The following is a 23255-nucleotide window of genomic DNA, read 5'->3' on the forward strand; positions in this document are numbered from 1 at the left end:
AAAACCAAAAACACTAATTTGAAAAGATAAATGCACCCCAACATTCCTAGCAGCATTATTTACAACTGCCAAGATTTGGAAGCAACCTAAGTGTCCATCAACAGATGAATGGATAAAGAAGATGTTGTGTGTGTGTGTGTATGCACACACAAACATACACAATGGAATACTACTCAGCCATAAAAAACAATGAAATTTTCCCATTTGCAGCAACATGGATGGATTTGCAGGGCATCATGCTAAGTGAAATCAGTCAGACTGAGAAAGGCAAATACTGTATGATATCACTTATATGTGGAATCTAAAAAATACAACTAGTGAATATAAGAAAAAAGAAGCAGACTCACAGATATAGAGAACAAAGTAGTGGTTACCAGTGGAGAGGGAGGGGAGGGGTAATACAGGGGAAGAGGAGTGGGAGGTACAACTACTGGGTATAAGATAGGCTCAAGGATGTATTATATGACATGGGGAATATAGCCAATATTTTGTAATAACTGTAAACAGAAAGTAACCTTTAAAATTGTAGTAAAAATGTGTAGAAAAAATAAAAATAATAAAAAGTTAAAAAAAAAAGCATGCAAAGCAAAGGGAAGAAAACATGACTCCAAGGACCTAGAAAATAAAGGTAACTGGGAAGACAGACTATTTGTGGGATGGGGAAAAAATTGTTTAATAAATGTAACAAAGTTTTGAACATTTCAAGAATTCACTTAAGAATTCTAATGGGAGATGGTGAAAGCATCTGGAGATACAGTCATACATTACATACAGTAAAGGATATCTAAAAATCACCACTAAATGTTTGGATAAAAGGAAATAAGCCTCCAGAAAATAGTGAAGCTTATTCTAGAGAATGGGTAGTGTGGCTTCACATCCAAGTTGTGAAATCTAGAATAAGAAACCCAATAGTAAATCAACTCATTTAAAATGCTGAATCAAGAAGCCTAAAGAGCACCAGACTGGGAGTAAGGCAACCTGCATCCTAGCCCCTACTGTGACTCTAGCTTAAATAAATTGTTTACCCTCCTGGGGCCCCAAAATCCTCATCTATGAAATAAGAATGACATAAGCTTTTAAATAAGCTTTTCTCAAACTGGTGTTCCTTGAAACATTAATAGTTATATCTTTATGTCCGCATGTTTGTTAAGTAAGTTTAAGTAAATTTGAAAATGTCAGACTAGATAATTTCTATGGTCTGCTGCTCTAACATGGTGTAATTCTGATCCAAATATATAGTTACCTTAATGAATTTAAATCTAATGTATATAAAGATATACTATTTGCTTTTGACTATCTCATAGAGAGGAGTATCAAAGAATGTAAAATGGGTGACAATCATTTTGAGAAAATTTCATACCTCGACAGTGGTGATTGAGAGCAGAAAGCAAAGGGTCTAATAACAAGAGGGACAGAAACTGAGAAAGGACTGGATAATTAACGTAATAAATGTAAAGAATGTCTTTCATTCTTTTTGTCTATCCTTCTAAATGATCTTTTCCTTCTAATTCTTAGACAAGGTGCTAAGAACAGAATTACCCAACTACAGGTTCAACCCATTTGATTTTTTAAAAATTCATTTTTAGGCAAAATGGAGAAAAGGATTCAATCTTTTGACTGTGGCAATAAACTATCGTCTTTATGTTACACACAGTGTCTCACCTGGAGCCATTACTACATATAAGACAAATATGAGTTTTGAATGGCTGAGTTCTATACCATTTAGTATGACATATGGTCAGCCTTCTGTAGCCAGATAAAGAAAGATCAGACTACAGAGAATTTGTAACACAGTAAAGTGGGTCTTCCTATCTCCCTTTTTCTAAGCTTTCACAGCTACAGTTGGTTGCCTAAATGAAGAGTTATGTTCTGGGCAGTTTTTTGCTAACATTATTGTTAATTCTTTCTTCCACTTCCCTTCCTACAACATCCTATTCTCTATAGTGTCTATCAAGATGGCTGTTGTTTTTCCAAGTCAGTATACCACATATAAGAAGAAACTGATGAGATTTATAGAAGGAAGTGATAGAGCATTTATCAGCTCTCCTCTGATGGAATGTGATAAAAAGTAAATATAAATCAGCCAAAGTATGAGTTCACAAACAAAGAAAACATATTTCTAGGTGTTCCCTTGACTACCTTATCAACAAACACTGTTCAAAATGGGTAACTACAAAATAGCATATGAGGATAATCTAAGGCGTAAACTATTTTGAACAGCAGCAAAAGTTTAAGGTAAGGATTTGATTAAAGGGAATAGATTAAGTATTTTTGTCTTTCATAAAATTACTTTTTGGCAATATAATCACACCAACCACCATCTACATAGTACCTTGCTCACTGTGAACACTATGTTAGAAAATTTATACACATTAATGCTATACTGACAATAAACATACAAAGTAAATAATTTTGCAGGTGAGGGTACCAAGACTCAGAGAGTTTAGGGCCCAGGGCCCTTAAATATTAAGAGGCCCAGGACCATACAAGTGACAAGTGGTAATGGCAGACTCAAAGTGAGCCTTGATTTGGCATACCCAAGAGCCTTCTTACTGCTGAGGAAGAGATGCTAATTTACCAGTACAGGGCTTATCTGGATACAATTTTGCTAATACTATTTATCTTAAAAAAAAAAAGTTATCTACCTGTTCTTTCTTGGAAAAAAGCTCATGACACACTATTAAGTAAAGAAAAAAGTCACAGAACAATGACTAGTATGATCCTATTTAAACAGAAAAATAACCTATACATGAGTACAGACAATCAGAAATACATATGTGTATAAATGCCTAAGCAAAATACTTTCCCCCTTCTTATTTCTGTAGTCTAGTTCCATTTGGGGCCAATACAAGAGGTCTTTCCTAGATTAAGAAGGAATCTCAGAGGATCAATGTAGATTTAGTAACTTTTTAAAGACATGGCTCAAGTCTTTACTCCTTCAGTGCATCTGCTGCTTCCTCATATTGCCTACTTTGTTAATTTGGTTCACAATGGACCTTATACTTTGCACAACACTGCTCTGCGGCACTTCCCTGGTAGTCCAGTGGTAAAGAATCCACCTTACAATGCAGGGGATGTGGTTTGATCCCTGGTCGGGTAACTAAGATCCCACGTGCCGCAGGGCAACTAAGCCCACGCAACACAATTACTGAGCTCGCAGTCCTCAACTAGGGAGCCTGCGTGCGGCAAATTACAGAGCCCATGCGCTCTGGAGCCTGCACATCACAACTAGAGAGAGAAAACCCACACGCCACAACTAGAGAGAAGCCCGCGTGCCGCAATAAACGATCCTGTATGCCTCAATGAAGATCCCATGTGCCGCAACTAAAACCCACCACAGCCAAAAATAAACAAATAAATCTTAAAAAAAAAATACTGCTCTGGGATGTGCAAATATAGTGTTAGTCCCAAATACACTGTAAGCATCTTGAGGGCAGGACTTGGGTCTAACCAACTAAAGTGTTCCACAACTGAGATTAACCAAGTTCTCGGTGTTTATTCTTTTCCTGAAAACTTATACTATGAACCAGGCACCAGCACAGGAGCAGAACATACACTAGTAACCAAATAAACAAGGTCTCTTCCTTACTGAATTTATATTATGCTTGTGGGGGGGGGCATGCAGGGGGCTGGAATATATGTAATAAGCAATTATGCTATAAGGTAATAATGCATAAAAGAACACATGGAATTACTGGAACACCTAGGAGGACACTAAAGTCAAAGCATTCTGAAAAAAGTGAGATCAAAGCTGAGGCCTAAAGGATAAACAGGAGTTGGATAAAAAAGATGGTGAAAAAGTACCCTCGGATATAGAGGTAAGAAACAGTAGCATGGCAAATTAGACGAACTGAAAATAGCACAGGTTGGCTGGAACCCAGAGCATGGGAGAGGGGACAGAGGCTGAAAGAAAGGGTGGGAAAGTTTGGCAGGGGGCAGACCACATAGGGCTTGTAAGCCATGGACGGAGTTAAGGAGAGCTACTAAAGAGTTTTAACCAGTGGAGTGACAGGATCAGACTTGCCTTTTTATAAAAATCGCTCCAGTTACAGTGTGGAGAATGGATTAGGGAAGGGCAAGGCTGAAGGCTTAAGGAGCAATTCAGGCAAGAGATAATGGTGGCCTGAAGGAAGGCAGTGGCAGGGGAGATGGAGAGAACTGGACAGATGTGAGATTCTGAGAAGACTGCAGCACTGACAGGAAATGGGAGGTGAGGGAAGGAGACGAGTTAAAGAGGGTGCCCAGAGTCTCAGCCAGAGCATCGCCTGAGCTAGAAAACAGAAGTATGTTTAGGGGGGATGGAGGGGGCAGTTGAACGAGTTTGACTGTGAATTTACTGTATGATCATGAGATAGCCAAGAGGTTATGCTGCTAAGAGCTCTAAGTTAAGACGGTGATGGAATATGCATATTCGAGAGGTAATGGCATAAAGACACTAATTTAACCTGCGGAAACGGATGTGATCAGTTTGGGGGAGAACAATTACAGAGTGAGGCAAAGAGAAGCTCCAGGACAGACTCCTGAGGAACTCCACTGTAAAGGACACAAGAGACTGAGAAGGAACAGCCAGAGAGGTAAAAGGAAGATCAGAAATCCTTGGAGGGAGAAAAATCAAGTAATGAGCTTATTTCAAGAAAGAGTGATCCACAGTGTGTTTCTCAAATGTGTGTAGACTGACTGAAGCTCTCCTTCAGTAAAAGTAAATATCAGCGATTCCTCCTTCTATCCTCAGTTCAGCTTCCAGTTTCTTTTTGTGGTGATGAAAATATGTGCAATGATTATTCTCCACTCCCCCCAAATGAGGTCCTCCTCATTTTCTTATTTCTAACATTTTCTCACTGAGACATGAGTCTCACCTCCAATTCTGTCACCACAGTAAATAATGACCAAACTCTGCCAATTTCATCTTTGTAATTGTTTTCACATCTTTTCTTCCCTTTCCATTCCCACTGTCACCGCCCTAATCCAGGTTCTAAGTACCATACAACTGGACAATTATGGTCTACTGGTCTCCCACTATTCCATCTTTCACTTCCTCTCTAGAGCAATGCTTTTCACATAGAATAACCCTATTAATTATTTAAAATATTAACTTTAATTGCTTTATTCCACTGCTGAAAATTCCCCAATGATTTCCCATTATAATTGTTTGTTCACAAATTTCATTCATTTAGCAAATATTTATGTAGGGCAGTACTTCTCAAACTACCTATGCTAAGGTCCTGTTTTTTTTCTTTTTCTTTTAAGTTTTCAATACACTGCAGACCAATATTGTAAAATGCAATAAAAAAACGTTGTGGTAATGTTAAATTACTAAAAAATAGTTTCTAAATTCTTGTTTTCAATTTTGATATTTATCTTATTGCGGACTGGTAACAACAGTTCATGGTCCAGCAGTGATCTGTAGACCTTATTCCAAACAGCCCCATGGTTGATAATACATGGATAAAAAGACATTACAGTTCTGCCTTCAATGCATGCACTCAATGCAGGGCAATTCTGCCATTCAGGGGAGACATTTTTGATTGTCACATAGGAGGAAGGAGGGAACTACTAGCATGGAGTGAATAGAGCCCAGAGATGCTGCTAAACATCCTATAAGAACAGGATATACCCCCTCCAACAAAGAATTATCCAGCCTAAAATGTCAAAAATGTCAAGGTTGAGAAACTCTGCTTTACAAGTGTAATGCAAATGAATAACTAGAAGACATTAAGAACAGAGCTATACACCTGAGAACTTGCAGTGTGTTTCACTGGCATAGTTTCACCCATTGTTGGAGCCCATCGGGCTGGCCAGCCCCCCGCCTCTCCACCAGTGTGTCACACATTCCTTCCACATCTACCTATTTGAAAGCATCCCTCTGTGATGAGGATGGGGTGATGGTCCACAGAGTCCAGTGCCAAGAGGGAAAATCGTGTGGCTGACAGGGTCTTGGTGCTCCGGCTGGGTGTCAGGCCTGAGCCTCTGAGGTGGGAGAGCCGAGTTCAGGACACTGGACCACCAGAGACCTCCCAGCCCCACGTAATATCAATCAGCGAGAGCTCTCCCAGAGACCTCCATTTCAACTCTAAGACCCAGCTCCACTCAACGACCAGCAAGCTCCAGTGCTGGACACCCCATGCCAAACCATTAGCAGGACAGGAACACAACCCCACCCATTAGCAGAGAGGCTGCCTAAAATCATAAAAAGTCCACAGACACCCCAAAATACACCACTGGACGTGGTCCTGCCCACCAGAAAGACAAGATCCAGCCTCATCCACCAGAACGCAGGCATCAGTCCCCTCCACCAGGAAGCCTACACAACCCACTGAACCAACTTTACCCACTGCGGGCAGACACCAAAAACAATGGGAACTACAAACCTGCAGCCTGAGAAAAGGAGACCCCAAACACAGTAAGTTAAGCAAAATGAGAAGACAGAGAAATACGCAGCAGGTGAAGGAGCAAGGTAAAAACCCACCAGACCAAACAAATGAAGAGGAAACAGGCAGTCTACCTGAAAAAGAATTCAGAGTAATGATAGTAAAGATGATCCAAAATCCTGGAAATAGAATGGAGAAAATACAAGAAACGTTTAACAAGGACCCAGAAGAACTAAAGAGCAAACAAACAATGATAAACAACACAATAAATGAAATTTAAAGTTCTCTAGAAGGAATCAATAGAATTACTGAGGCAGAAGAACAGATAAGTGACCTGAAGATAAAATAGTGGAAATAACTACCACAGAGCAGAATAAAGAGAAAAGAATGAAAAGAATTGAGGACAGTCTCAGAGACCTCTGGGACAACATTCAACTCACCAACATTCGAATTATAGGGGTCCCAGAAGAAAAAAAGAAAGGGACTGAGAAAATATTTGAAGAGATTATAGTTGAAAACTTCCCTAATATGGGAAAGGAAATAGTCAATCAAGTCTAGGAAGCACAGAGAGTTCCATACAGGATAAATCCAAGGAGAAACACGTCAAGACACATATTAATCAAGCTATCAAAAATTAAATACAAAGAAAAAATATTAAAAACAGCAAGGGAAAAGCAACAATAACATACAAGGGAATCCCCATAAGGTTAACAGCTAATCTTTCAGCAGAAACTCTGCAAGCCAGAAGGGAGTGGCAGGACATATTTAAAGTGATGAAAGGGAAAAACCTACAACCAAGATTACTCTACCCAGCAAGGATCTCATTCAGATTCAATGGAGAAACTAAAACCTTTACAGACAAGCAAAAGCTAAGAGAATCCAGCACCACCAAACCAGCTTTACAACAAATGCTAAAGGAACTTCTCTAGACAGGAAACACAAGAAGGAAAAGACCTACAATAACAAATGCAAAACAATTAAGAAAATGGTAATAGGAACACACATATCAATAGTTACCTTAAATGTAAATGGATTAAATGCTCCAACCAAAAGACAGAGACTGGCTGAATGGATACAAAAACAAGACCTGTATATATGCTGTCTACAAAAGACCCACTTCAGACCTAGGGACACACACAGACTGAAAGTGAGGGGATGGAAAAAGATATTCCATGCAAATGGAAATCAAAAGAAAGCTGGAGTAGCAATATTCATATAAGATAAAATAGACTTTAAAATAAAGAATGTTACAAGAGACAAGGAAGGACACCAAATAATGATCAAGGGATCAATCCAAGAAGAAGATATAACAATTGTAAATATTTATGCACCCAAAATAGGAACACCTCAATAAATAAGGCAACTGCTAACGCTACAAAAGAGGAAATCAACAGTAACACAATAACAGTGGGGGACTTTTAACATCTCACTTATACCAATGGACAGATCATCCAGACAGAAAATGAATAAGGAAACACAAGCTTTAAATGACACAACAGAGCAGATAGATTTAATTGATATTTATAGGACATTCCACCCAAAAGTGGCAGAATACACTTTGTTCTCAAGTGCACATGGAACATTCTCCAGGACAGATCACATCTTGGGTCACAAATCAAGCCTTGGTAAATTTAAGAAAACTGAAATCATATCAGGCATCTCAACGCTATGAGATTAGAAATCAATTACAGGGTAAAAGAACGAAAAAAACCACAAACACATGGAGGCTAAACAATACGTTACTAAATAACCAAGAGATCACTGAAGAAATCAAAGAGGTAATCAAAAAATACCTAGAGACAAATTACAATGAAAACACAATGATCCAAAACCTATGGGATGCAGCAAAAGCTAAGAGGGAAGTTTATAGCAATATAAGCCTACCTCAAGAAACAAGAAAAATCTCAAATAAACAATCTAACCTTACAACTAAAGGAACTAGACACCTAAAGGAATTAGAGAAAGAAGAAAAGACAAAACCCAAAGTTAGCAGAAGGAAAGAGATCATAAAGATCAGAGAAGAAATAAATGAAATAGAAACAAAGAAAACAATAGCAAAGATCAATAAAACTAAAAGCTGGTTCTTTGAGAAGATAAACAAAATTGATAAACTATTAGCCAGACTCATCAAGAAAAAGAGGGAGAGGACTCAAATCAATAAAATGAGAAATGAAAAAGGAGAAGTTACAACGGACACTGCAGAAATACAAAGTATCATAAGAGACTACGACAAGCAATTCTATGCCAATAAAATGGACAACCTGGAAGAATGGACAAATTCTTAGAAAGGTATAACCTTCCAAGACTGAACCAGGAAGAAACAGAAAATATGAACAGACCAATCACAAGTAATGAAATTGAAACCGTGATTAAAAATCTTCCAACAAACAAAAGTCCAGTACCAGATGGCTTCACAGGTGAATTCTATCAAACATGTAGAGAAGAGCTAACACCCACCCTTCTCAAACTCTTCCAAAAAAATGCAGAGGAAGGAACACTCCCAAACTCATTCTATGAGACCACCATCACCCTTATACCAATACCAGACAAAGATACTACAAAAAAAGAAAATTACAGACCAATATCACTGATGAATATAGATGCTAAAATCCTCAACAAAATACTAGCAAACAGAATCCAACAGCACATTAAAAGGATCATACACCATGATCAAGTGGGATTTATCCCAGGGATGCAAGGAATCTTCAATATACACAAACCAATCAATGTGATACACCATATTAACAAATTCAAGGATAAAAACCATATGATCATCTCAATAGATGCAGAAAAAGCTTTTGACAAAACTCAACACCCATTTATGATAAAAACTCTCCAGAAAGTGGGCATAGAGGGAACCTACCTCAACATAATAAAGGCCATATATGACAAACACACAGCAAACTTCATTCTCAATGGTGAAAAACTGAAGGCATTTCCTCTAAGATCAGGAACAAGACAAGGATGTCCACTATCACCACTATTATTCAACATAGTTTTGGAAGTCTTAGACATGGCAATCAGAGAAGAAAAATAAATAAAAGGAATACAAATTTGATAAGAAGAAGTAAAACTGTCACTGTGTGCAGATGACATGATACTATACATAGAGAATCCTAAAGATGCCACCAGAAAACTACTAGAGCTAATCAATGAATTTGGTAAAGTTGCAGGATACAAAATTAATGCACAGAAATCTCTTGCATTCCTATACACTAACAACAAAAGGTCAGAAAGAGAAATTAAGGAAACAATCCCAGTCACCATCGCAACAAAAAGAGTAAACTACCTAGGAATAAACCTACCTAAGGAGGTAAGACCTGTACTCAGAAAACTACAAGACACTGATGAAAGAAATCAAAGATGACACAAACAGATGGAGAGATATACCATGGTCTTGGACTGGAAGAATCAATATTGTGAAAATGACTATACTACCCAAAGCAATCTACAGATTCAGTGCAATCCCTATCAAATTACCAGTGGCATCTTTTACAGAACTAAAACAGAAAATCTTAAAATTTGTATGGAGACACAAAAGACTCCGAACAGCCAAAGCAGTCTTAAGGGAAAAAAACAGAGCTGGAGGAATCAGACTCCCTGACTTCAGACTACAGTACAAAGCTACAGTAATCAAGACAATATGGTACTGGCACAAAAACAGATACATAGATCAATGGAACAGGACAGAAAGCCCAGAGATAAACCCACGCACCTATGGTCAACTAATCTATGACAAAGGAGGCAAGGATATACAATGGAGAAAAGACAGTCTCTTCAATAAGTGGTGCTGGGAAAACTGGACAGCTACATGTAAAAGAATGAAATTAGAACACTCCCTAACACCATACACAAAAATAAACTCAAAATGGATTAGACACCTAAATGTAAGACCGGACACTAAAAAACTCTTAGAGGAAAACATAGGAAGAACACACTTTGACATAAATCACAGCAAGATCTTTTTTGATCCACCTCCTAGAGTAATGGAAATAAAAACAAAAATAAACAAATGGGACCTAATGAAACTTAAAAGCTTTTGCACAGCAAAGGAAACTACAAACAAGACGAAAAGACAACGCTCAGAATGGGAGAAAATATTTGCAAATGAATCAACGGACAAAGGAGTAATCTCCAAAATATATAAACAGCTCATGCAGCTCAACATTAAAAAAAAAAAACAACCCAATCCAAAAATGGGCAAAGACCTAAATAGACATTTCTCCAAAGAAGACATACAGATGGCCAAGAAGCACATGAAAAGTTGCTGAACATCACTAATTATTAGAGAAATGCAAATCAAAACTACAATGAGGTATCACCTCACACCAGTTAGAATGGGCATCATCAGAAAATCTACAAACAAATGCTGGAGAGGGTGTGGAGAAAAGGGAACACTCTTTCACTGTTGGTGGGAATGTAAATTGATATAGCCACTGTGGAGAGTAGTATGGAGGTTCCTTAAAAAACTAAAAATAGAATTACCATATGACCCAGCAATCCCACTACTGGGCATATACCCAGAGAAAACCATAATTCAAAAAGAGACATGCACCCCAATGGTCATTACAGCACTATTTACAACAGCCAGGTCATGGAAGCAACCTAAATGCCCACTGACAGACGAATGGATAAAGAAAATGTGGTACATTTATGTGGTATATATATACAATGGAATATTAGTCAGCCATAAAAAGGAACGAAATTGGGTCATGTGTAGAGACGTGGATGGATCTAGAGACTGTCATACAGAGTAAAGTAAGTCAGAAAACGAAAAACAAATATTGTATATTAATGCATATATCTGGAACCTAGAAAAATGGTCCAGATGAACTGGTTTGCAGGGCAGAAATAGAGACACAGATGTTGAGAAGAAACATATGGACACCAAGGGGGAAAGCGGGGGGTGGGGTGGTGGTGGTGGGATGAATTCGGAGACTGGGATTGACATGTATACAGGGATGTGTATAAAATAGATAACTAATAAGAACCTGCTATATAAAAAATAAATAAAATTAAAAAAAATAAAAAGGAATCCCCATTGAGACAGTTTGTCCACTCAAATTTTAAAACCCAAACAGATAAAGAGATCTTTATGTCAAGACCCTCACTGCCTTGACAGAAATCTGAGATTTTATAAAATACCTCTACTCTTAAAAAGAAAAAAGGGAAGAAGGAGGGGTTGGGGGGGAAAGGGGAGAAGCAGGAGGGGGAAAAAGAAGAGCAGGAGAAGGAGATGAAAGGGAGGATGACAAAGAGGAAGGAGGAGGAGGCAGTTTAACTCTTTAGCAGAGGAGGCGAGGCCAGAGAAGTTTAAACAGTTGTCTGGTATCTAAATGCAAAGGTCAGATTTCTGTCGTTATTAACTATCTCTCTATATACTTAATATGTAGAATTCTACCAAATCACTAAAGTACTGGATAATTTCTGAATTTGAAGGCTGTCATTTATAAGTGCATATAGGAAATGGTAGGGGGTGAGGCCAGACCTATAGATCTTCAGTGTTTTAATAATTCCTCCCTTCCTTTTCACCCCCAAACCTATTTTGTCTAAGTTCTCACAACCTTTACATACATGGAAAGCTTTGTAACTTTCCTTGAGAATTAATTCAGGAAGAAAGGCAAACGTGGAACATATGTACTCATCATAGGATATTCTCTGACATAAAATTCAAGGCTTTATTGACTACTTGATTCTTACATCTCTTCAATAACCGGAGAGGCAGTTCAGAATGCAGACCCTGGAACCAGACATCCTGATTTCCAAACCCAGTTCTGCCAATTACTAGTTGTACAAACTTAGTGAGTCATTTCCTTTTCCTCTTTTTCTCCTGGTTCCTGAACCAGGAGAACCAAGTTCTAGTCCTAGTTCTGCCTGTGACTTGCTTAGTGACCTTGGGCCACAGTTTCTGCATCTGTAAAGAGAAGGAGTCAGGGGACTGTACTAGATCAGTGGTTCTCAACCAAGGGTGATTTTGCCCCCAGGGGATGTTTGACAATGTCTGGAGATACTTCTGGTTGTCACCACTAGGGGTGAGATGGGGAGTGTTACTTGGCATATAGTGGGTAGAGGCCAGTGATGCTGCTAAACATCCTACAATGCAAAGGACAGCCAGCACCCCATGACAATTATCCGGCTCAAGATGTCAGTGGTGTCACAGTTGCAAAACCCTTGGCTCCAGCTCCCTCAAAGACCACCTCAGAGGTGCCCAAGAAGTGGGGCTGAGAAAGCCCATTTTAACGGTTTTATGTTATGGGCTTTCATGAGAAAAGAACAATATAAGAGTTAACAGCATGGGACTTCCCTGGCGGTCCAGTGGCTAAGACTCTGGGCTCCCAATGTAGGGGGCCCAGGTTTGATCCCTGGTCAGGGAACTAGATCCCACATGCCGCATCTAAAGATCCCTCATGCCGAAATGAAGATCCCACATGCCGCAACTAAGACCCGGCGCACCCAAAAAAATAAATAGGAAAAAAAAAAGAGTTAACGGCATGGACTCTGAAGCCAGACTGCCTGAGTTCAAATGTGACTCCACCACTCACTAGCTATATGTCTTGGACCAATTACTCAACCTTTCTGACACTCAGTTTCCTTCTCCATAAAATGGGGACAATATAGTATCTACCTCATAAGGTCGTTGTGAGGATTAAATAAGTTAATATATGTAAAGCATTTAGAAGGGTGCTGGCCCTATATAGGTATTAGCTAACATCATCATCACCACCTAAATATGGGAATAAAATGGAAAAAAACACCAACCATTTCACTTTAGGAGTCACATGAGTTAGGTTCCTCAGTGGAAGGGTTTTGAAGACTGAACAAATTCAAGCACAGTTCCTCACACGTCAGAAACTCTGCTCTCCCTCCTTCCCTTCTCCCACTCTTTCCTCTCTAATGCTTAAGCAGCTGCTTAAGCCCTCAGATGCAAATGTTCTCACGGTTTGGAGGGAATACAAACTACCTATACCCATTCTATAATGCAAAAAGTAACTGGAGGAGGTAGTTTGTTACACATCAAGAAATTGTTTTTATCTTTTATAGAAAAGGACAGGCACGTCTGCCTATGCTCGGTAAGGAGCTGCAATTAAAGCCCTCGGGATCCAGGCCTCACCCTCTTCTCCTCCACCGAAACCTCATGAAAGGAGTGGGTCATATCTGTCCCCCTGCTCCTTTGCTGTGCTGTCAGGGGAGCCGCCACAAGACAGAAACAGTCTGTGATAGTACCTTTTTGTTTGTTTTTTAATTACACAAGTAGAAATAAAATATCCCAGTTAAACATTCAGAGAAGAGGTACACAGAGTGGAAGACCAAAAATGTCCCTCTATTTCCATCCTAAATTCCCTTTCACAGAAGTAAACAATTTTTTTTCAATTTAATGTGAGTCCATATGGACTTCTGTAATGCATTTACTTCAGGTTTTTTTAATTACTAAAACATATCTGTACATTTAGAGCTATACCATTTGAAGATTCGCTTCACTCTATTCCATAATGAGGATGGGAGGATGCAGCATAGTTTATTTAATCATTTCCTTACTGGTGGACATTTAGGTAAAAACTTAGACTTCAACTTCATAGTGACCCGATTATTGATTTATAAGTAACTCAACTGTAGTTGCAGCAAATCTAACCCACTGGTGATTCTATAGACAGCTCTGCCTCCCCAAAAGAAAGAAATCACTCTAAAAGTCTGTTTATGAATTAAAAATGCCAACTGAATTTACATATAATTTGACTCTGAGATATAACCACAACTACATTATTTCTATTCAAATGTAAGTAAATTTAACCTGAAAAATTAAAACCAATGGAAAAATTAATTCAAGGTTAAATTTTTCATTTTATTAAAAGGCACCCATAGTATTTTTAGGGTGTCTGCTTTATCTCTATATCCTGCTCTAGAGTTTCTGGAAATCACATGATCATAAGGCCATTTTCTTCTTCTAATTAAAAAAAAAAAAAAGATAAATTCCCCAACCTGAGTTAGAATTAGTAAATTATTAAATTATAACATTCTTCATATTCAAGTATCATCTATAAGTACTCTGTGGAAAAGCAGAAAGGGTAAGTTTTGCATCTCTAACTAGTGAGCAATTGCCTTCTTTTCCTTTCTTAATAAATTACAGGCAGACTTGAACAGATGTCAGGTTGGCATTCAAAACCTAAAATATAGCTGAAAAGCAAGTTATGACTAATACAAGGAAAAAAGATGAATGTCAGAAAGCTTCATTTTTTTTTTTTTTTTTTTTCAAATTTCAGATAAGCTCTTTAGCCTTAGGGTTCCTTTTACAGAGCCCTGGAGTTCAGTAAGATGTCTTAACCACCATGTAAATTGCAATCTCTCCTCATGAGTTGGGGGTGTGAAAATGCATTTTAAGAGTGTCAGTGTTTATGTTAATCTTAGCAAGAACTCCCTCTCTCCCAAATATGGCATGTACAAAACCTTAGTGCCCTTTCTTCCACTGTTTTATTTGCACTGTTCTTAGCATGTGAAAGATGTCCGCATGTGACTGAAAGGCTCCGTATCTTCTCCGTAGCTCTACTCGCAGAGTAACTGCAGTTTCACTTGTGATATCAGAAATGAGTTGCTTTCCTCTAGAATTTCAAAAGAAACCTTAAAAATACAGATTGAAAATGGGCTTAGAGAGGGAGGCACAAAAAGGGGGACCAAAAAGAACAGTGTCCAGTTTCAAAGAAAGGGCATACAAAACTCTAACCAGTGGCTTTCCTCCCCACTGGGCAGCCTGCAATATCTACAAGGTACAGGTCCACCCAAAGACAGGACAAGGCTTGAGGCCTTTAAGTCTCTATACTCTTTTCCTTTCAGCTCTAATACAGATAACTTCTGCCAAGGCCCCTTTCCTTGGATACATGTGAACCTAGTCCTAAAATTATATTACAATTCTTTCATTCTTTAACAATTATTTCACTGTTCTTTGAAAAAAAATTGTTGTTGTTGTTTTCGCTCTGACATTTACAGTTTACAGGTAACTGCCAGGGATGCCAAAAAATGAAGTTTCTTTGTGGAAACTATCTTTTCCAACAAAAGAGCTACAATGAGAACTGAGGTAATCAATTATTTATCCAGAGCACTCTGCACAAAACTGCACACAAGGGAATAAGCGTGGTGAATGTCTGAACAGGAGTACATGCATATGCCATCGACACCTGGGTGCACCCAAGGACTGTTGAGTTTATTCACCCATACTTCCAGATGCTGGTTTTTGATGCCCACATTTCTATCCTGGGACCCAAAAGGTACTTCTATATTATCCCACAAAGGATTTAAGGTCTTTCCTAACTTAACGGCTATGATTGTAGGCGTTAGAGGATATTCTAACTAAATTGGTGAGGGTATCTGCTAAGTGCAAGGTTTAGGTCTAGTTTTCCTTGCTAATGCTTTCATGTGCTTTCAAGGAAGAGCTGCCCCATGTGGGTTTGGGTGAGTCCAACTGCTCCAGACAAAGAAAAAGTTAGTTACACTGATTAAATAGTTACACTGATTAAAACAAGAACAACAAAAGTCTAAACTGATATCCTAACTGATATCAGTCTAACTGATATCCTTTTTCATACTTCTACATATGACCTTTCTTCCATTCTCTATAGGGCTGGCTGTATGTGACTTCTTCTTTTCCCTTTTAAGGCCTTCCTTGACTTTAATTCTATAAAAATGTTACAACAAAAACAGGAAGTACTTGAATGCATTTCAAGAGAGAAACTAACATTTTGGAAACTCTAGGACACTTATTTCACGTGTATTACCTCATCTGATCCCTATTTTTTCTGCATAAATGTGTGCCTCTGGTTAGTCCTTTAGTATCTCTGTATCTCACTGGCAAAATTCTGTATTACCTAAGGTATATTTGCAGTTTTCAAAAGCAACATGAAGTTTTTCAAGCAAAAGGAAAGAACTATATTACTTATAATTATCAGTCTCATAAACACAATGACAGAAGATAATTCTAAATTTATCACTTTGTGAACTTGAAACTTTGATATATAGGCAAAAAGATTCATTTAGTTAAGATTCCTGTTTACAAAGTAGACATAACTCTAAACTATGGTAGAAACAATGATTTGGTCTCAAGCCAAAAGTAAAAATGTTCTCTGCTTAAACAAAATAAAATAGTCCCATAACCTACGTTAATTATTCTTTTCTAATCACTATTTTTTTCCATTTTAATTGATTTAACCAATCATATCCAGTGTCCAGTGAGATCTCACAACCATATAGGTTGATGATTTAGTTAACAGAGAATGAGGAAAAAATTAGCCAATTTTGTTTCTACCCAGCAGGGTAAAAGAACACAGGATATATATAAAAAAGGACACATATAATGTCATTTTATTTATTTATTTATTTTAAATTTATTTATTTATTTTTGGCTGTGTTGGGTCTTTGTTGCTGCACACGGGCTTTCTCTATTTGTGGCGAGTGGGGGCTACCCTTCGTTGTGGTGCGCGGGCTTCTCACTGCAGTGGCTTCTCTTGCTGTGGAGCACGGGCTCTAGGTGTACAGGCTTCAGTAGTTGTGGCACACGGGCTTAGTTGCTCCGTGGCATGTGGGATCTTCCCGGACCAGGGATTGAACCCGTGTCCCCTGCATTGGCAGGCAGATTCTTAACCACTGCGCCACCAGGGAAGTCCCTGTAATGTCATTTTAAATTAAATGTAGCAATCTGTACTTTTATATACCTTTATCAAAGCCCAATGAGAACTTTAAAATCACACTGCACTTAGAAGGCAATGAAATAGTCTATTATGTAATTCCCCCAAAATTCAAACAAAAAAAGAAGCCTCTATTGGAAAATAAGGAATGACACATGCACAGCAAGAGAATTATTTTTCAGCCATTTTACCATTAAAAAAGTAGCATAAGGACACTGAGAATCTTCATTCAGAATAAAGAAAAAAAATGTCTTTCAGTTCAGCTCAAAAGCCAAGGTTCCTTTAGACTTAATGTCTTTTAAATCAAATTGATAACACAAGCTTCTGGATAGCAAAAAGCCATAAAGTGAAAAAAATTTACTACATTAAAAAAGAAAAAAAGAATTCATTTATGCCTAACTAAGTCAGTATAAAAGTATTAGAAAAGTAAATCCATAAAAAAAGGTTCTGGGGATTTCCCTGGTGGTGCAGTGGTTGGGAGTCTGCTTGCCAGTGCAGGGGACACGGGTTCAAGCCCTGGCCCGGGAAGATCCCACATGCCGCAGAGCAGCTGAGCCCATGCGCCACAACTACTGGGCCTGCGCTCTAGAGCCCGCGAGCCACAACTACGGAGCCCACGTGCCACAACTACTGAAGCCCGTGCACCTGGAGCCTGTGCTCCACAATAAGAGAAGTCAATGCAATAAGAAGCCCATGCACTGCAACTAGAGAAAGCCCAAGCACAGCAACGAAGACCCAATGCAGCTATAAATAAATAAATAAATAAATAAATAAATAAATAAATAAAATATAGTAATTCTTTGTTTGCCTACAACAAGTTAATGGTTAATGTTGCAGTTAAATAAAAGATTTATTACAAAAAAAAAAAGGTTCTGGGTAGTAGTACTCACCAACAAAACTGAAATTCAAGGTCCTTAGTCAAAAAGCACATTAACAACAACAAAAAGCATACTATATAATTCAACTAATTTCAATATGGATTGCAAAAACAGATTAAAGTCACTCAGAAATTCCAAATCTGTTTTAATTTCAAACTCTTCAACAGCTGGCAGAGTCACAAATTGACTGAAATGAGTTTACTCCTTTACCTGTTATCTCCTCAACCTCAGACAGAGGCCCTAATGAGCAGGGTTTGGATAATGCACAAACAGGAAACTAGTATCTGAATAACTGAATCCTCAAAAGTTTCTAAACTGTGAGAAAATACTTAAACTATAATTAAAAGATATAACTTATAGAAGCAGTAATTTTTCTACTTGTTGGCTGAAGAGTACACATGCTCAAAGAAACAATCATTAGACTATTTCTATATGGGGCTCAGGCTTGTAAACTAGTAAAAATATTCCACAAGAATAACTTAGAGCATTTGGAATCACCCTTTAATCTCTGCTTATACCCCAAGTATACTTAAACAATATTTCCATGTCTTTATTTAAAAGTTTTATGGATTTATTGTGCCTCAAAATACACATTACCAAGATAGTGAACTACCATATTTTTAACTATTTTCCAAATTAAAATTCTGTTTTTTATGGACTTGGCCTTTGTATCTTTCAGATAAAAAAGTATGCTATTGCCATTTCAAGGTGTATAAAACTCAGGTGATGAGGGTCTCTGTCATTTTCTCTTAATCCAAATCCAAACTCGACCTTTAGCCAGTGAACAGGTGTGTGCTGTGCCTGTAATTTATCAGAGTGAGCGACCAGGCAGAAAAGCTACCAACAATAGGAGGTTGATAGAACCAAGCACTTAGTGCCTGGAAAGCAGTTCTTATCCCCACCATGATGAATATACTTTTATCTCCCAGCAGCAATTTAAAGATAAAGAATGATGGAGGTGAAGGGAGTAATATATTTGTATTCCTTCAGTTTTTTTGGATACTGTTTTTAATACTAATAGTCTTCCAGAAGCTGTTATGTTACAAATTCCTTTCTCAGATATTCTGTTGCTCACATTCCAATCCAACCTATGATATGGATATGAAAACAGTCATGACAGCATTTCCACCAGGGCAAATAAAGCCATTTCACACACACAGATAAATTAAATAAACCTTCAAGAAAAAAGTGATAAATGACTAGTGCATTTCTTTGGAAATGCATGGAAATTCCAATGTCTATCCTGCATCTGTCCTTTTGCACAAATTTAAAACATGTCAAGTATCCATTTACTAGGTATGAAGATGCACCAACTGGGTAATACAACAGTACAATAAAAAGAAACAACAGCTAATATTAGAACAATGCCCATAGTCTAATCGGTAATGACTATTCGGCAGGGTAAATCTGACCTCTAGTGAATCTTTAGAGTCAGATGAAATCTCTAAATATGACCTATTAAAAAATTCATAAATATATAAATAAAATGAAATTTCTAAATATGTCCTATAGAAAAACATACTTGAATACATAAAATCAAGCAACCACAAATATTTCTATGATTTCCCCATAAAATTAAAATGCAATTTTAAAAATCCTAATTCAAAGATTTTTTTTTAACTTTTTTTTTTAAGTTAAAAATACTTTGTCAGGTCTGAAAAATAATTTCAAAACATTACTGAAAAGAGACTTTATCACATCCATTTTTAAAAAAAATAATACAAGATTTAATCAAATTTTCCTTTTTAAACTCACCCATCTGCTCCACAATCTCTGGAGGAAATACCCGGGAAGCAAACGCTCGTCGAAAAATATCTGAGAATTCCTTGTCCAGACCTCCTATTCCCATTTTTTCAAAGTTCCAGTCAGGATTGATAATAGACTGGCGATTTTCCTTGGTTTTAGCTTTGCCTATGTCAAACAAAGATAATCAAATGTGAGACAAGAACTTCATCACTAAATGTAAAAAGATAGAACTCCCTGGGTATCCTCAGCGAATAAAGAAAAGCTACCCTTATACAAAGATGAACAACATGCTCTTAGATGACTTCTAAGAAGGATGAGTTTTGCTATGTTCACTACTTTGTCTGGTCCCCATTTAGGGTCAATAAAACACTTTCAAAATGACTAGCTAAACTCATGCTGTAGTCAATCCCTGGAGTCTGGTCTTATTAACCTCTAATCCTAACCAAGTTAACTAACTTGGTTGATTAGAAGAAACACCATGTGCATGTCTGATGAAGAAAACACTAGTTGCCAGAAATGCAACTGAAATCTAGCAGTCCCTCAAGGCTCCTAGAGCAAGATTTTAAAATACATATATTTATCTAGACTAAGTATATAATTGGGAATATAACCCCTCAGTCCGAAAAGATGCACTAAGTTTGATGCCTTAGTTTTGCTTTTTCTTCATTTGCACACAAAACTCTAAAATCATCCTAAAGTCTTTCATGATTTCAAAATTCGTGTTTTCAAATTCTTTCGCAAATGAAAATTATCTAACTTAAATGTCATAGTGCCCCCTAAAGTAACTCAAGAGAACCACATTAACTATCTCAAACACAAAGAATAAAAGTGCCTTAGTACATTCCACTATAAACAAAAATAAGAAAGTAATATTATAGTTTTTTTTTAATTAGGGATAAAAGGTCACATTAGAAAAAGTTTACCCTAGATGCTATTTGTATGGTTAGAGTTTTGTGGACTCAAACATTTCCTTTATGAAGCTATCAAAAATATTTTTCTTACACTCTACTGCCCTCTTGTGGTCAAATTTACTGCATGTTAAATCACTACACAATTTTACTTTCCAATGGGAAAAAAACTATCAATCACACCTCTGCATGAATTACTTAGAAATATCCACATTGTACGAAAGTCATGCGACTCTCTTGGGATAATATACCTTAACAAAATGTGTACAGAATATGATATACAAAGAAATCACTCCAGAAATGTATTGGACCAATAATAGGAGATTATGATATATCCCACATCCATGAAACAATATGTATAGTCACTAAAAATTATATTGTAGAAGGGTATTTATTAAGATGCTTGAAATATGTTAAGCAAAAAAGAACAAATTATAAAACAGTATGAAAATATAATCAAATTTAAAAATTTTCGAGTGTGTTATTTTTGAGTATCCACATTTCATGAGCTAAATATTTTATTTTATAATTAAGAAAAAACAATAAGGGAGGAATGGTAATTTATGGATCAAGAGAAAGGCCACATATTCGAAGTTAAATGACTTTGGATATCATGGTGTGCGATCATCGAAAATCATCTACCTTGTACTGGGTTAGACGTAACATAGTGAAGTCAACCAAAACTAAGAATTACTATACAATTAACAGCATCATTATTCTGGTGAGTTACTGTTTTTAGAGATCAATCTGCATTAGTTTAGTATAATAAACGTCGGGCTAACGTACAAGAGTAGGACTGAACTATGAACCTGCTGGAAAGGCACTCTTTACCTGCACATTCATCATTTAACTCAATCAGTAATGGATGTGATGCTAGTATCCCATTTAACACACAACCAGCTGAGGGACATCCTACAAAATAAGTGACCGGCTCTCAAGGTCGTGAAAGACAATGGAAGTCTGAGGAGCTGTCAGAGACTGGAGAAGACTATGGAAACTAACCCACTAAACACAATGTGGAATCCCAAGTTAGATCCTGGAACAGAAAAAGGACATAATGAAAAAACTGGTGAAATCCAAATAAAGTCTGTAGTTTAGTTAGTAGCAGTGGAACCATGTGAATTTAGTTTTGGTAGCTGTACTATGGTTATTTAAGATCTAACATCAGGGGCTTCCCTGGTGGCACAGTGGTTGAGAATCCGCCTGCCAATGCAGGGGACACGGGTTCGATCTCTGGTCCGGGAAGATCCCACATGCCCCAGAGCAGCTAAGTCCATGTGCCACAACTACTGAGCCTGCGCTCTAGAGTCCGTGAGCCACAACTACTGAGCCCACGCACCTAGAGCCCACGCTCCACAACGAGAGAAGCCACCGCAATGAGAAGTCCGCTCACTGCAATGAAGAGTAGCCCCCGCTCGCCGCAACTAGAGAAAGCCTGTGTGCAGCAACGAAGACCCAACGCAGCCAAAAATAAATAAATAAGATAAAATAAAATAAAATAAAAAGATCTAACATCAGAAGAAGCTGGTGAAGGGTATACAGGAACTTTCTGAACTATTTTTTATGAAACCTCTGTAAGCCTGAACTTATCTCAATATTAAAAGTTTAAAATTTAATTTTATCTGCATCTTTTCCCTTATTTTTTATTTTATTTTATTTTTTTGCAGTACGTGGGCCTCTCACTGTTTTGACCTCTCCCGTTGCAGAGCACAGGCTCCGGACGCACAGGCTCAGCGGCCATGGCTCACTGGCCCAGCCGCTCCGCGGCACATGGGATCTTCCCGGACCGGGGCACGAACCCGTGTCCCCTGCATCGGCGGGCGGACTCTCAACCACTGCGCCACCAGGGAAGCCCTTACCTTATTTTTAATGTAGTTAATAGGAAATTAAAAATGACATACATGGCTCACATTGTATTTCTATTGGACAACACTGACCTAGTGAAGGTTTTAAATTCTTTTCTACATCATCACATTTGACAGATATGAAACACTCCATGATTTTGTGATAAGCTTTCTCAAGGGAGGTGTCCCTATTCTCCTTCCCCGCTCAAAAATCACTGTAGTTGAGTCACATGTTATAACAGAGATAGTCCCACTTTACACTTTACTCAGAATCTTCTAAAAACTGTAAATCTTACCAATAAGATTGAGTGATGAATTTTCTGCTTTTTCAAATGCAACTTGACTGTTTCCAACAACCAGTCCTACTTCAATCTGTACAGAAAGACAGTAATTAGTAGTTAGTCTAATAGCAGACTTCTGGACTTCTCAAAGCAAGGCAGAAAACAAACGGAAAATGAGGTCTCTCTGAGCAAAGTAAATCTTCCAAACTATCAGCTAAGTTACATTTACTTCTGTCATAACTATCTTCTATTATTCCTATTTTATTTCAACACATATATTTTTGATAACACCTGTCTTATTATTTATTTACAATAAATATCACTTGCATTCAACCAGAATTACAAGTATATATACAAATTTCAAATTATTATTAGATCTGCAAATAAGTATATTTTACACTATATTTTAATAAATATGTTGGCTAGAAAAGCAGTTTTTTCCCCTACTATCTTAAAAGAAAGAGCACATAATATAAAAGAAATCACTGAGGGAGAAAATGGCTAGGAAAAGTATATTAATTTGCATAATGCACATCATAAAGATTACTAAAAATAAAACA

The 23255-nt window shown here is 37.5% G+C and overlaps 1 protein-coding gene across 1 annotated transcript in view; it reads right to left on the reverse strand.

Annotated features, from left to right (window-relative positions):
• The window catches only part of NSF (N-ethylmaleimide sensitive factor, vesicle fusing ATPase), a gene marked incomplete at both ends in the record, with an annotated part of 138281 nt that overhangs the window by 86765 nt on the left and 28261 nt on the right, over positions 1-23255 (reverse strand). Inside the window, 2 exons of the mRNA XM_079726222.1 lie at positions 19672-19827; positions 22711-22786. Coding sequence (XP_079582348.1) covers positions 19672-19827; positions 22711-22786 — 232 coding nt within the window. The remainder of the gene's footprint in view (positions 1-19671; positions 19828-22710; positions 22787-23255) is intronic.

This window comes from Hyperoodon ampullatus, assembly GCF_949752795.1.
Source record: "Hyperoodon ampullatus genome assembly, chromosome: 19".
Taxonomy (NCBI): domain Eukaryota; kingdom Metazoa; phylum Chordata; class Mammalia; order Artiodactyla; family Ziphiidae; genus Hyperoodon; species Hyperoodon ampullatus.